The sequence below is a fragment of the Eretmochelys imbricata genome, chromosome 1, assembly GCF_965152235.1.
Source record: "Eretmochelys imbricata isolate rEreImb1 chromosome 1, rEreImb1.hap1, whole genome shotgun sequence".
Classification (NCBI taxonomy): domain Eukaryota; kingdom Metazoa; phylum Chordata; order Testudines; family Cheloniidae; genus Eretmochelys; species Eretmochelys imbricata.
In genome coordinates this window covers 242,649,740-242,664,629 of record NC_135572.1, presented here as the reverse complement: position 1 = coordinate 242,664,629, position 14,890 = coordinate 242,649,740, and the positions used below count along the sequence as shown (strand labels likewise).

Here is a 14,890-nt window from a genome sequence, read left to right as displayed (position 1 = left end):
AGTTGCAACTGAATCATTGGTTATTACATGTAGTGGATGCCATTAAAAACTGGACATTTACTCCCAGAAGCAATGACAATTTATACCAGCTGTCCTATAGACTTCAATGAGACTGTTTATACCAGCAAAGTTATGCATCTGCTTAAGTGTTTGCAGGATTGGGCCCATAGTATTTAAATTCACTGACCTGCCTCTTGTTCTAAGTATGCAGAAATCATAAAAATTGCAGGGAAGGTCCATTTTTACAATGGTGCCTAATGCATTAGAGTTTTCCTGATTTTTTTTTTTAAATGACTGAAAGGAAAAGAACATATTCCATCTGATATATCCAAATGTGTTGGATTCCTAGTTCAGGAATACTGCAAACACTAGGCATGTGAATAATTATACTCACTTGAGTAGTGCCACGGAAATCACATGAATAAAGCTGTTATGTGCATAAGCATTTGCAGACTCAGAACTTCAGTTAAGATTGTGCTGCTTTTTTTATTTTTAAAGCTACACTATACAGATTCAAACATTAATAATTCTATCCTCTTGGACTCCCTTGTGGCAAAGTCCTATGAAATGGAATGGGATGAATCCAGTAGGGTCCTGTGGAATTCATTAGAGAATGATCTCCTTTCTATAGTTTTTTTTAAAAAAATGTTATAGAATGCTATCGCAGAAATATAATTTTCTATTGAATTCAATTGGATGGGTAAAAAGCCAAAGAAAGGCTTTCATTTTCCGTTAAATTCTATAACACTTCAGATGTTGTTATAATTATTTATAATTTATATTACTGAAGCACCAAAAGTCTCCAATAGTGATCAGAGCTACATTGTACTAGGCTACCCCAAAGACCTTACACTCTAAGGGCTTGTCTACACTAACCTGCTGGATTGGCAGGCAGCGATCGATCCAGCGGGGGTCAATTTATCGTGTCTAGTATAGACACAATAAATCGACCACTGAGCACTCTCCCGTCGACTCCGGTACTTCACCAGAATGAGGAGTGCAAGCGAAGTCGACGGGAAAGCGTCAGCTGTCGACTTACCTCAGTGAAGACACTTCAGTAAGTAGATCTAAGTAAATCGACTTCAGCTACACTATTCACTATCAAGTTGCAGTGGGGGAGGTTTAGGTTGGATATTAGGAAAAACTTTTTCATTAGGAGGGTGGTGAAACATTGGAATGCATTACCTAGGGAGGTGGTAGAATCTCCTTCCTTATAAGTTTTTAAGGTCAGGCTTGACAAAGCCCTGGCTGGGATTATTTAGTTGGGGATTGGTCCTGCTTTGAGCAGGGGGTTGGACTAGATGACTTCCTGAGGTCCCTTCCAACCCTGATATTCTATGATTCTATGATTCTAAGTTGCAGATTTTAGATCAACCCCCATGCGGTAGTGTAGACTACACTTACCAGTGGATCAACAGTGCAGAGATTAATCTACTGGGGGTCGATTTAGTGGGTCTAGCGAAGACCCGATAAATCGACCACAGATCACTCTCCTATCAACTCCGGTACTCCACCGGAACCAGAAGAGTAAGGGGAGTCAACGGGAGAGTGTCTCCCGTCGACACAGCATAGTGTGGACCCCGCGGTAAGTAGATCTAAGCTATGTTGACTTGAGTTACGCTACTAATGTACCTCAAATTATATAGCTTAGATCAACTTTCCCCCATAGTGTAGACCTGCCCTAAAGTAGACAAACCAGACAAAGGAGGGCAAGTGGAAATGTGAGCACTCAGCAGTGAAGTTAGTTGACCAAGCTCACACACACAGGTTTGTGGACAAAATTCAACGATAGTCTTGAGTGGAATTTTTTCCATTACAGGACGATACTTATTAGGCACTAATATGGCATGGACGGGTCTTGCTCATCAGATATGCAGAAGAGTATTGCAATGAGAGATGATCAATAAGTGGAATTTACATCCTGCAGAAAATCCAATATTTCAGCTTTTGGTTTAATCCCAAATTGGGACGAAATGTGAAAGTATCAAAACTTTTAATGGAATGAAAAGTTATGAAAATTTTAAACTCAGAAATGTCGCAATGAAACATTTCAGGATTCCAAAATCAAAAATTTTGTTTCAGTTTATTGACCCAAAAGAAAATGTTTAGTTTCAGGTTGAATCAATGTTAGTCTCTGAGTCTATCTGAGCTGCCAGAGTGCCTCAAGGGTATTGTAGTTGCAGGTCCCATATGCCCCTAAGGGACCCGCTCCTACATTTCCCTGATGCACCATGGTCCTTCCCTGTGGCTGAGTGACTGCAGTGTGACTTTTGGACCAGTCCTAATTAGAAAGTTCTGAGGTGATCATGAATAACTTGGTAAACTGAGGTAGGGAATTAGTGGGTTTTGTACAGCCCTATTTTGTATATTCCACATCTTTCTATCTAAAATTTTTCTTTCCTCATCCCCAAATGAAGACTGTTTTCAGTGGCTTTAGGTGCAGTATCATCTATCAAGTTCTTCCTGAGATTAGTATATTATACTGATATTTCCATGGCCATCAAACTTATTCTGGGCAATTGCTTAGCCATGCATCAATTACATAGATTATGGGTTTGATATAGTAGTTCAAGATACTAAACTGGTTATGAATGAGCTAGGACAGTTGGGACTCTTTCTCCCCTGGTCAACAAGTGATCCTGCTTCCAAAGAAATGCCCATTGATTGGAAATGACATCCTGGCAGCTGGTTGTATATGTCCCTCCCTGACTTTACATCAGTTGTGCTAGGTTGCAAAACTCAAAGTGCCAACTGCAAGCTTTCTGAAAGCTTTTAATAAAATGTTTAAAGTATTATTATTATTAAAGTGAGTTATTTGGGGAAGGGTGGTTAGGAAGAGTTTGTCTGTGGGTCTAGAGCCGCACACAGCTCTTCATGGCCCCCATGTACTACTCTCAGGGTAAGTCTCTGACTATGCTCCACTTGTTCCGTCGGCCAACAAACTGATCCGTGTTGCAAGACACCCTGAGGGGGAGGAAAAGCTGCTGTTTAGAACTCTTTTCCAAAGATAAGCATGGAACTTGCTCAGCTTTCCACTCTTACAGTTGTAAGGTGAGGAAAGAATGCAGACTATTGTCAACTGAACACTGGGGTTGTTATAGTTTTGATGCAGAAATGTTTAAAAGCTTGATCTGGGAGTTGATATTGTACATTAATTTATTACCTATGTAAAATGCTGAGTTTTCTTCTTTGGCAAAATCATCAACATATGACACTCCCAGTGGCATAATAGGTGCTTCACCAATTCCACGTAAAAGGTTTCCCATCAGTACAAAGATCCACAGATAGGAGCTTGCTGCTTTTTCACATCCTGTAGGCAATAAATATTTACATTTTTGGAAAGAGAGCTTTCAGAAGAACTTATTTGCAATGGAATTGAAATGGTGCCTTTTGAACAATGGGGAGAAAAACACTGATAATAGATTTAATTAGTCTGTTTTCTTTACAATCTGCTATACCTCTTTGAGGTCCATTTTATGCCAGCCATTCAAGAGAAAATCTTGGGTGTTCTGATACAATATCATAATATTTTGACAGGATCCAGTGATACAATGAAAAATGTCATTAGATTGCAAGGGGATGACATTTTGCTGGCCACAAAAATGTTGCGGGGAGCAGTAATCTTGCAAGCAGAACATCCCAAGAACAGGCCTGATTGTGCAATGCTTACTCACATTGGTGAGCGTTTACTCAGACAGGTCTTCTCACAGAAGTTGAGGCACTTAACTACGTGTTTAACTTTTAAGCACCGATTTAAGTGCTTTGCTTAATCGGGACAATGGGTATGTTTTCTTTGGATATTCTGCCTCATACATTAGTGGAATTACATAAGGTTGAATGTGTATGTAAATAACAAGAGATTCTAATCTGGATAATAGGAGTTCTACACTTAGCTCTTTCTATTTTCTCCTCAATATATATACATGGCTTCCATTAAATTTGGGAGATGGGATAGAGGGCAGGGGTGACTGGAGAACATGCTTCCTCTTAGTGGTTTTAATATTATACTTTCCAATAAAAAGAGAATATATAAAATGATGTTAACCAAGACTGAGTCCAATCACAGAGCATTTGCTTACCAGAATTTTTCAACTCTCTAGTCATTTCTATTGCATCTAAAGTCGGACGATGTAAAGGTAATGCTAGAGAGCATGCTGATAAACTTGTAGAAGAGTTGTCCTCTGTAAGTGGTATTCTTTCATAATTATAACTGGAAAATAATGGTGTGAGATGTAGCTGAAATATAAATAACTTATCTTTTACGAAAATTGTACATAAACTTGGTGCTCATGGAATTACTTTGTCTATTATATGAAGGCAGAGTTGATCGACAAATAGTTGTGGCTTGGGTGCGTCACAGCTTAGTGGTTCTCCAAAGAGAATTGAGATCTGTTGATGCACCTTCATATGGGACTATAATGCTGTTCCCTAGCTAAGAGAGCTATTAAAGGTTGCACATCCCTTAAGTCAACCCTGGCTACAGGAATTTTAAATTCAGTTGTGACCACTCAGTGTCTGGCTTGGCTGCACATTCAAATAGCTTATGTTTTTATCTAGAGACTTCATTCAGAGGAGTGAAGAAGAGACAACCTGATATTGTTGGTGTTCGGTAGTGTTCAGGGTTTCCACATACTGACAGCCACATTGTTATTTTTACAGCATCTGGGATTTAGTATAGTATTAGTGTCTACTAATGTGATGAAAGGCAATATGGTCCATGGCTCGTTGCCACCCTCCCTCTGGTTATTACATTTGCATTATGGGAAAAGGTTTATCTTTCAAAGCTCTACTGAGAGAATGGATTAAATCAATATACCCCTCACTGGGCAGTGCCATGCAGTTCTCAGAGATTGCTGGCCCTCTACAATTCCACAAGCAGAGTAGAGATTGGGGCCTTTTCTGCTCTTTGGTCCACATAGCCCCACTCAGTATCCCTACTCAATCTTTCTTTTATGGCAGTTCCTTCTTGGCTAGCCCTGTTCTGGGAAGAAACAAGCCTCTCCCATTGGCATGGTGGGGAGGCACTGCCTTCCATGATGTCATTCCTTCTGTGCCCTGATTGTCATATATGGCAGTTGTGGGGATGGGAAAGGGTCAGTGCCTCATACAGCATCCAGAAATTAGTGCTTTCTGGCAGCTGTTTACAGTGACCATTGAAAAAGAAGAATGTTCCATCAGGATCTGTTGGCTAGTTCTAGATCCAAGTAACATTCTCTGAACATGGAGCTCTGGCTGCCCCCACACCACAGAACCAGGCAGGCTCAGAATAGGGCCTTCAGTAAGCCAGAGAGTCAATGAATGCTAAAATATCATGCCCTACCATGCTACTGAAACCATCCAATCTTTGGGGGAAACTTTAATTTGTTAAACCAGTTCCTCAGCTTTTATATCAAGTGTACTGAAGAAAAACTGCTTCAGAAGTTGGAGTTGTGAAAGTAGAATGAATTATATTGAAATTATAATTCATTAAAGAAATGCTACTTGAAGGGTTTGTTGAAATATAGTTGTCAGGAAGAGAAACATTAAGGAGTGTGAGACAATGAGTCCTCAAACTAATTAACTTAGAATCATAGAATCATAGAATATCAGGGTTGGAAGGGACCTCAGGAGGTCATCTAGTCCAACCCCCTGCTCAAAGCAGGACCGATCCCCAACTAAATCATCCCAGCCGGGGCTTTGTCAAGCCTGACCTTAAAAACTTCTAGGTTTTTCCACCACCTCCCTAGGTAATGCATTCCAGTGTTTCACCACCCTCATAGTGAAAAAGTTTTTCCTAATATCCAGCCTAAATCTCCCCCACTGCAACTTGAGACCATTACTCCTTGTTCTGTCATCTGCTACCACTGAGAACAGTCTAGAGCCATCCTCTTTGGAACCTCCTTTCAGGTAGTTGAAAGCAGCTATCAAATCCCCCCTCATTCTTCTCTTCTGAAGACTAAACATCCCCAGTTCCCTCAGCCTCTCCTCATAAGTCCTGTGTTCCAGTCCCCTAATCATTTTTGTTGCCCTCCGCTGGACTCTTTCCAATTTTTCCACATCCTTCTTGTAGCGTGGGGCCCAAAACTGGACACAGTACTCCAGATGAGGCCTCACCAATGTCGAATAGAGGGGAACGATCACATCTCTCGATCTGCTGGCAATGCCCCTACTTATACATCCCAAAATGCCGCTGGCCTTCTTGGCAACAAGGGCACACTGTTGACTCATATCCAACTTCTCGTCCACTGTAACCCCTAGGTCCTTTTCTGCAGAACTGCTGCCGAGCCATTCGGTCCCTAGTCTGTAGCAGTGCATTGGATTCTTCTTTTGTAAGTGCAGGACTCTGCACTTGTCCTTGTTGAACCTCATCAGATTTCTTTTGGCCCAGTCCTCCAATTTGTCTAGGTCCCTCTGTATCCTATCCCTACCCTCCAGCGTATCTACCACTCCTCCCAGTTTAGTGTCATCCGCAAACTTGCTGAGGGTGCAATCCACACCATCCTCCAGATCATTTATGAAGATATTGAACAAAACCGGCCCCAGGACCGACCCCTGGGGCACTCCACTTGATACCGGCTGCCAACTAGACATGGAGCCATTGAGCTAGGAGATTGGTAAACGTTAGTATACAAATAAGATATATATGCATATTTGTCAGTTTCTGCTTCCTTTTGTCTCTTATGTTAAATTGGCTTTGGCTTATTTGTATAAATAAGTTAGCTGAAGCCTCAGAGAGGGGCTCACATATCTGGGTGCATTGGCAAAGTGCTTTGCTAATAAACAGAGCGGTCTGACAAATTATGTGAGTCTTGAATCTGACTTTGACAATTTGGAGGTCCCACCGAGATGGCAACCGTTTTCGCTGGGGCCGTGTGACTCCTGACTGTTCTTAGGATGGCCGTGGCAAGCCGGCACCTGGGCATTTGGCCCGAGCGGTCCTCCGCCAGAACGGAAGGGTGCATGACCACAGTGAAGTCTACGCCATCGAACCTGTTGGTTCCGACTCTGTTCTGGTAGGGATCCCGGGATCTGACATCAGGAATCTGGTCAGGTCATTATTTCTGTGTTTTGTGCAGACTGAGGACTGTCTTGTCTCTGTGTCTATCCGTCCTCCCTGTGGAGTGTTTGAGTCTGGGCGCTGTCTCCGTCCAGGGATCGGCTGACCAAAGGGTTCCTGTCCCCACAGTCTTAGTGAGTGAAATCTGCACAATCGCAGGCGCACCGCGCCTTGGGTAAAACCCTTGGTGTGAAAGCAAGGGCGATTGAGGCAGTAGCCTGTGGGCTCCTTTTGTGTGTTGCACCGGGCATCGTTCTGACGAATCCGACTTTCCTTCTTGTGTGATTGGTGTGTAAAGTCCTCCTGTATGGGTAACCAGATTCTAAGTCGGGACAGTTCCCTAAAGGAATGCCTGCTCATTTTATGTATTTTAGGAAAGCAGACTCCAGTAAATTTCTGGAAAAATGGTCTAGGCTAACTCAGGAGAATCCCAAAATTCAATGGCCACTGTTAGGATCTTGGGACAAAAACCGAGTAGACGTCTTAAAAGACAAACTCAGCCAACCTAAAACTAAATTGGCATAAGGAGAGGTTGATTGTTTCATGCAGTGGTGGGAAGAGGCAAATCATAGGTGGACAGAATCAAAACTTGCCTCTCTCAAAGATTCTGGCTTCTATCCCACCAGATGCAACTCATTTTACTGTTGTTGATTTGTGCTCTGCTTTCTTTTCTGTTCCGGTTCACCCTGACTCCCAGTTCCTGTTTGCCTTTTCTTACAAGGGACAACAGTACACATGGACCACATTGCCCCAGGGGTATACTGAAAGCCCATCATATTTTTCCCAAGCATTAGCCTGAGACTTTGTTGACCTTGTTTTCCCATCCAGGTCCACACTAGTCCAATATGTAGATGATCTACTTCTCTGTTCCCCTTCACTGTCTGCCTCTGAAACTGACTCTTTAGTGCTCCTTACTGCCCTAGCAAATAAGGGTCACAAAGCTTCTCGCTCTAAACTACAACTCTGTCAAGCTTCTGTCACATACCTTGGCTTTCTCCTCTCCCAGGGTTCCCATGCACTTTCTCCCACCCGCGTCCAAGCTATCCTTAGCTTTCTCCAACCCCGCTCCTCCACGCCAGGTCCGGAAGTTTTTAGGCATGGCTGGATTTTGCAGACAGTGGATTCCCCAATACGCCTCCCTTGCAAAACCTCTCCAGGAACTCACTCGATTCTCTGTGCCTGACCCCATGCCGTGGCTCCCGAGGCCAATTCTGCCTTTGTTTCCGTCAAACAGGGTTTGGCTTCTGCCCCTGCCTTAGGGCTGCCTGACTATTCTAAGCCTTTTACCCTTTTCTGCCACGAACAATCTGGGTGTGCACTTGGAGTTCTCACTCAGATGCACGGAGAAAAGAACCACCCAGTGGCTTATTTCTCTGCCACTTTAGACCCTGTTGCCCAAGGCTTACCCCCCTGCCTGCGTGCTGTGGCTGCTGCAGTGCGCCTAGTCGAAATGTCTGATTCCCTGGTTCTCCGCTCTCCTCTTACCCTCCTGGTCCCTCACTCTGTAGAAACTCTCCTGCTACAACGTAACACAGGCCACCTCTCCTCTGCCCGCCTTACCAGGTACGAACTTTTACTAATATCAGCTTCATATATCACCATAAAGCATTGTTCTCAGTTAAACCCTGCCACTCTCCTTCCTTTGTCTAATGACGGTGATCCCCACGACTGCCTTGCAACTGTCTCTGCTGTCACTTTCTGATGTCCCTCTCCCTAACTCTGACCTTGTTTTATTTACTGATGGTTCCTGTTTTCGAGATGACCAAGGTCGTCTCCTTGCAGGATACGCTGTAGTTTCACTCTCTGAAACCCTGGAAGCTGCGCCTTTACCTTCTGTAACCTCAGCACAAGTCGCTGAATTAGTTGCCCTCACCCGTGCCTGCTTTTTGGCGGAGGGATGCTCTACCACCGTTTACACTGACTCACTACGCTTTTGGGGTTGTACATGACTTTGGTACCCTCTGGCAAACTCAGGGTTTCCTTACCTCTGCCGGTACCCCTATTAAAAATGGGCCCTACATCGCTGCCCTCCTGTATGCAGTTTTAATTCCATCTGCCCTAGCTATTGTTAAGTGCCCTGGCCTCAATGGCGGATACTGATGTTGCTAAGGGTAACGCATTTGCTGACGCCTCTGCTAAACATGCATCTGGGGAAGGTTCTATGGCAGCAGCATTTCTAGGTTCCCTTTCTGTTTCTATACCTCCGCCGTCCCTCACTGACCTCACCCTGCTCCAAGACTCTGCCCCAGAAACCGAGAAAGAATCCTGGGTTGCCCAAGGTTGCTCTCTACATCCCGATTCTCTTTGGCGCTCGCCTACTGGCACCTTTGTAGCCCCCTTTTCACTCTACCCGTCTCTGGCCGCCCTGCTACACGGTGTTTCGCATGTCAGAAAGGAGGGGATGGTCTCTGCTGTAACTAAGGCAGGATGGTGGGCCCCCCATTTTAGCTCTTTTGCAGCCCGTCACTGTGCAGCCTGTACCATTTGCCAAAGCCATAGTATTGGTAAACCTGTAAAAGTGGCCCAGGGGTTCCGGGGCCTACCTCAAGCACCGTTCTTGAATTGGCAACTTGATTTTGTACAAATGCCTAAATGTCAACAATATGAATTTATATTGGTTATGGTATATTCTCTGGTTGGATTGAAGCCTTTCCTTGTCGCAAGGCTGACTCACTGTCTGTTGCCAAATGTTTGTTAAATCATATTATGCCTGCCAAGGGAATTCCTGCTACCCTGTCCAGTGATCGCGGTACACATTTTACTGGACAACTTGTTCAACACCTGGACCGTATATTGCATATCAAACACCTGTTGCACTGTCCCTACCACCCACAGAGTGCAGGTGCAGTTGAAAGACGAAATGGTGTACTTAAGAATAAGCTTGCTAAAATTTGTGACTCTTCAGGATTAAGCTGGCCAGTAGCCTTACCATTAGCCCCTATGGACATGAGATCCACTCCATCCCAAAGGCATAAATTAAGTCCCTTTGAAATTGTTATGGGACACCCTATGCGAGCTATGACTACCATTACTCCCGTTCCAGATTGGAACTTGACTCACAGTGTGCTCCTTCAGTATTGCAAGGGACTAATGCAAGCTGTAAGTAACTTCCATTCACAGGTTCAAGCCGCCTGGCCCACAGAACCCACCTCTGACGCTTCCCACAACCTTGAGCCAGGAGATTGGGTCTACGTACGGCGCCATCATCGAAAGCACGCCTTGGAGCCCCGGTGGAAGGGTCCTCATCAGGTACTGCTTACTACACAGACGGCTGTTAAACTATCTGTCATCGCAGCGTGGATACATGCTTCAAAATGTAAGAAGGCACCATCCCCAGAGAACCAATCATCACCTCAGGACAACGCAGAGTCAATTTTGACTCCAGAAGAAGACGTAGAGGAACAGTCTGCAATACCTTACAATCTATGCTCTCGTAAGGGTTGCCAGAAGCAGACGACAAACAAAAAAAAGCAGTAGCGAGCCTAGCGCCTACTGCCTGGTGGGCGTAAAACCATGACTGCAGTTCCCTCAGTTCCCAGAAGAGCTTTGCCTCCAACATGTACCTCTGCCTGTTCCTCGGCTGCTGGTATCTTATGGTCTGGGGAGACCACGATGACAATTCTTTTATCAAGCAGCAGGTGTGGATAGCTCAGACCCTTAATATTTCTAATTGCTGGGTCTGCAGCCACATCCCAGCCCACTCTCAAACTGGTGTTCCTGTCCTGGCTATCCCACTCAAGTCCCCAGACCTCACTGGAGGGCCTCGTCTATTTAACAAAATATGGAACAGCAATGACACTTAGGAAGCGGTGGGAATAAATGCATCTAAACGGATAAGTGTGGTGGAGGGAAAAGGTCATTGGTGTTGGGTGTGTAATGGGACAGGGCTGGATCTGGGGAAAAGCCGTTGCCTTCAGCATATTGTGGCCAATGGTGTATGGGATTATTCAAACAAAACTAAAAAGTGGCGGGCCGGGTATGGAGATATGAATTTTTTTCTCAACCTGGGATCAAACAGAGAAATCAATCTCATGTTCCCCCTACAGTCATGCAAATAACACCACTCCTCATAAGGAGAATTACCCTATACCCTTTGGGTGATACTCCTCCTCCTTTGCAAACACCTATATGACAAATGGGTGCAACCGACCCTTCCCGGCCTGAATAGGCCATCACTGGGTGTGTGGGACCACAGCTTATACCGCACTACCAGCTAATTGGTCAGGAATCTGTTATCCCGCCCGACTCTTCCCACAATTCCAAATGCTAGGAATCTTCCCTCGAGAACGCCTCCGCAAATTGAGGCGAAAAAGAAGGGACTTAACAGATGCCCAATGGTATGTAAATAACATAAGCCCCTTAACCTGTGAAGAGGCCATTGGCGGTTCCTTAATACCATTAGGGGGAGTAATACACCATGCAAAAAGGCTCCTAAGGTTACAAGCAGTAGTTGAAATAATGGCAAATGAAACTGGAGAAAGTTTGAGAGCCCTGGCCAAAGAAACAGAGGCAATCCGACAGATGGCCCTCCAAAACCGTCAGGCATTGGACGTAGTGCTGGCCGCAAAAGGAGGGACTTGTGCTCTCATTGGAAAAGACTGCTGTGTGTATATACCAGACAACACCAATGAGGTAATAGATTGTGCTAGCCACTTAGAACAAATAGCATATCTTCCCCACGAAGAGCCAAGTTCTTTATGGAAGTGGCTAAGTAACTTTTTCAATTTCTCTGGCATAGGAAACTGGTTGTTTCAGGGAGCCCTAACTCTCCTGTTTGGAATCCTAATAATTTTTGTATGTTTTCAGTTACTTTCCTGTTCTATCCAAAATTGTGTCAAGCATGCTACACAGATAGCTGCCCCAAACCAGAGTGCTAATTTGATGATTTTAAATATCACTGATGAACAAAGAGATAAAGAACGATTGATATGTGGAACCCAGTAATTGTTGGTCATTGCGTAGCTTGACCAAAAGGAGGGATTGTGAAAGTAGAATGAATTATATTGAAATTATAATTCATTAAAGAAATGCTACTTGAAGGGTTTGTTGAAATATAGTTGTCAGGAAGAGAAACATTAAGGAGTGTGAGACAATGAGTCCTCAAACTAATTAACTTAGAGCTCCTACTGAGCTAGGAGATTGGTAAACGTTAGTATGCAAATAAGATATGTATGTATATTTGTCAGTTTCTGCTTCCTTTTGTCTCTTATGTTAAATTGGCTTTGGCTTATTTGTATAAATAAGTTAGCTGGAGCCTCAGAGAGGGGCTCACATATCTGGGTGCATTGGCAAAGCGCTTTGCTAATAAACAGAGTGGTCTGACAAATTATGTGAGTCCTGAATCTGACTTTGACAGAATCTAAATGGTGCATAATATAATAATCAGCCATATTTACCGTCCCATTAGGAAATGAGGCATCAGTGATAAAAATGTTCCAAATGACATGATGAGACATCCAGCAGCAATTACTTTGGGCCGGTGAACCTTTGACCCAAGATAGCTCACCAGTATCATCACCATTAAGTTACCTGAAGAGATATAAGCAAAGCTCCTATGAGAATAGCTACTTTTAAACAAATTGTCCATTAAAATGCTCATCCTTTTTACTTCCAAAGGGAAAGATATATACCTATCTCAAAGCTGCCATCAATGATGCCGACAACTGATGATGAAATTTCAAATCTCCTTTCAATTTGACTTGACATACTCTTCATGTAGCTTCCAGAAAATCCTTTGGCAAAAAAGGAGAATGCTAGTGCCCCAAGAAATATCTGAAGAAAAGGAAATTGAGTCGGTTAAGAACCATCTTTCCTCAGCGATTGGATGGCTCAGGGGATTGGCAACGAAATACAGATACTAGATGTGTTGTTTGGGTAAAACCTCCTTTCAGTGGTTTTCCTTCAGTCAGCGGATTTTACTTCATAATTAGGCTGGCCTTCAAACTCTCATACTTTGCAATGAAATATGTTGAGCTTCAGCTCCCACTGTTTCTATGTGCTATTTGAGAAGGGCTGCTAGCCACAGGGGGGAATGCACTCCCTGCCTACATTTTAGTCTTTGCTGTTGCCTTTCCTGGCAAGGGTTTCCTGTGTAAAGCTATTTAAATATAATAATAATAATATAATTAATAATAATAATAATAAATGTAGCCATAGTCACCATTATTATTACCACTCTGTATATTTCTAATGCATCCATTTCCAAGATTCAGCCTGATCCAAAGCCCACTGAAAACTTCCTTTGACATAACTGGGCTTGGGCTCAGACTATAAAGCAGTAACATTTCCTGAACTTTAATAAATAGTGTGACATGCTAGCACACTGAACTCAGTGAATATTCATAAAACATCAAAATACAGTTTTCAATGCTTTTTAGGCAATTAAAGGTTGAGCTGTGATCTTTATACCTTTAACTTAGAAAAATAAGGATACATTATCTTGACAGGAAGTGGCCCAATACTTCTGTCCAGGAAAGGTGGACTGTCTTTAGATTGGTCAGGAATCATTCTTGTTTCCATGGTATTGCTCTTCTAGATTGAATATATAAGTCTTCCTGTTCGGAAAAATTAGTGAGTTATTATTTATATGGTAATCACATAATATCTGTTCAATATCTTCATATTTAGATAATGAAATAGAGAGTACACTTATAAAGTTTGCGGATGATACCAAGCTGGGAGGGGATGCAAGTGCTTTGGAGGATGGGATTAAAATTCAAAATGTTCTGGACAAACTGGAGAAATGGTCTGAAGTAAATAGGATGAAATTCAATAAGGACAGATGCAAAGTACTCCACTTAGGAAAGAACAATCAGTTGCACACATACAAAATGGGAAATGACTGCCTAGGAAGGGGCACTGCAAAAAGAGATCTGGGGGTCACTGTGGATCACAAGTTAAATATGAGTCAACAGTGTAACACTGTTGCAAAAAACCCAAACATCTTTTTGAGATGTATTAGAAGAAGTGTGGTAGGCAAGACACAAGAAGTAATTCTTCCACTCTCCTCTGCGCTGTTTAGGCCTCAACAGGAGTATTGTGTCCAGTTCTGGGTGCCACATTTCAGGAAAGATATGAACAAATTGGAGAAAGTCCAGAGAAGAGCAACAACAATGATTAAAGATCTAGAAAACATGACCTATGAGGGAAGATTGAAAAAATTGGGTTTGTTTAGTCTGGAAAAGAGAAGACTGAGAGGGGACATGCTAACAATTTTCAAGTACATGAAAGGTTGTTACAAGGAGGAGGGAGGTAAATTGTTCTCGTTAACCTCTTAGAATAGGATAAGAAGCAATGGGCTTAAATTGCAGCAAGGGAAGTTTAGATTGGACATTAGGAAAAACGTCCTAACTGGCAGGGTAGTTAAGCACTGGAATAAATTGCCTAGTGAGGTTGTGGAATCTCCACCATTGGAGATTTTTAAGAGCCGTTTAGACAAACCCCTGTCAGGGATGATCTAGGGCAGGGATCAGCAACCTTTGGCCTGCGGCCCACCAGGGAAAGCCGCTGGCTGGCTGGGATGGTTTGTTTACCTGCAGCATCTACAAGTTCACCAATTGCAGCTCCCACTGGCTGCGGTTCGCCATTCCCGGCCAATGGGGGCTGCGGGAAGTGGTGGCCAGCACATCCCTTGGCCCGCGTCGTTTCCCGCAGCCCCCATTTCCCGTTTCCCGCAGCCAGTGAGAGCTGCGATCGGCCAACCCTGCGGACACTGCAGGTAAACAAACCGTTCCGGCCTGCCAGTGGCTTTCCCTGGAGGGCCGCAGGCCAAAGGTTGCCTATCCCTGGTCTGGATAATACTTAGTCCTGCTGTAGTGCAGGAGACTGGACTTGATGACCTCTTGAGGTCCCTTC

The 14,890-nt window shown here is 43.6% G+C and overlaps 1 protein-coding gene across 1 annotated transcript in view; it reads right to left on the bottom strand.

Annotated features, from left to right (window-relative positions):
* LOC144259279 (solute carrier organic anion transporter family member 1C1-like) overlaps positions 1–13,555 on the bottom strand; it is a 37,793-nt gene extending 24,238 nt beyond the window's left edge. Inside the window, exons 1-5 of the mRNA XM_077807479.1 lie at positions 13,445–13,555; positions 12,667–12,808; positions 12,433–12,565; positions 4,080–4,210; positions 3,164–3,310 (exon numbers count right to left, since the gene is read on the bottom strand). Of these exons, the coding sequence (XP_077663605.1) occupies positions 3,164–3,310; positions 4,080–4,210; positions 12,433–12,565; positions 12,667–12,808; positions 13,445–13,555 (664 nt within the window). The remainder of the gene's footprint in view (positions 1–3,163; positions 3,311–4,079; positions 4,211–12,432; positions 12,566–12,666; positions 12,809–13,444) is intronic.
* Positions 13,556–14,890: the final 1,335 nt, after the last annotated feature.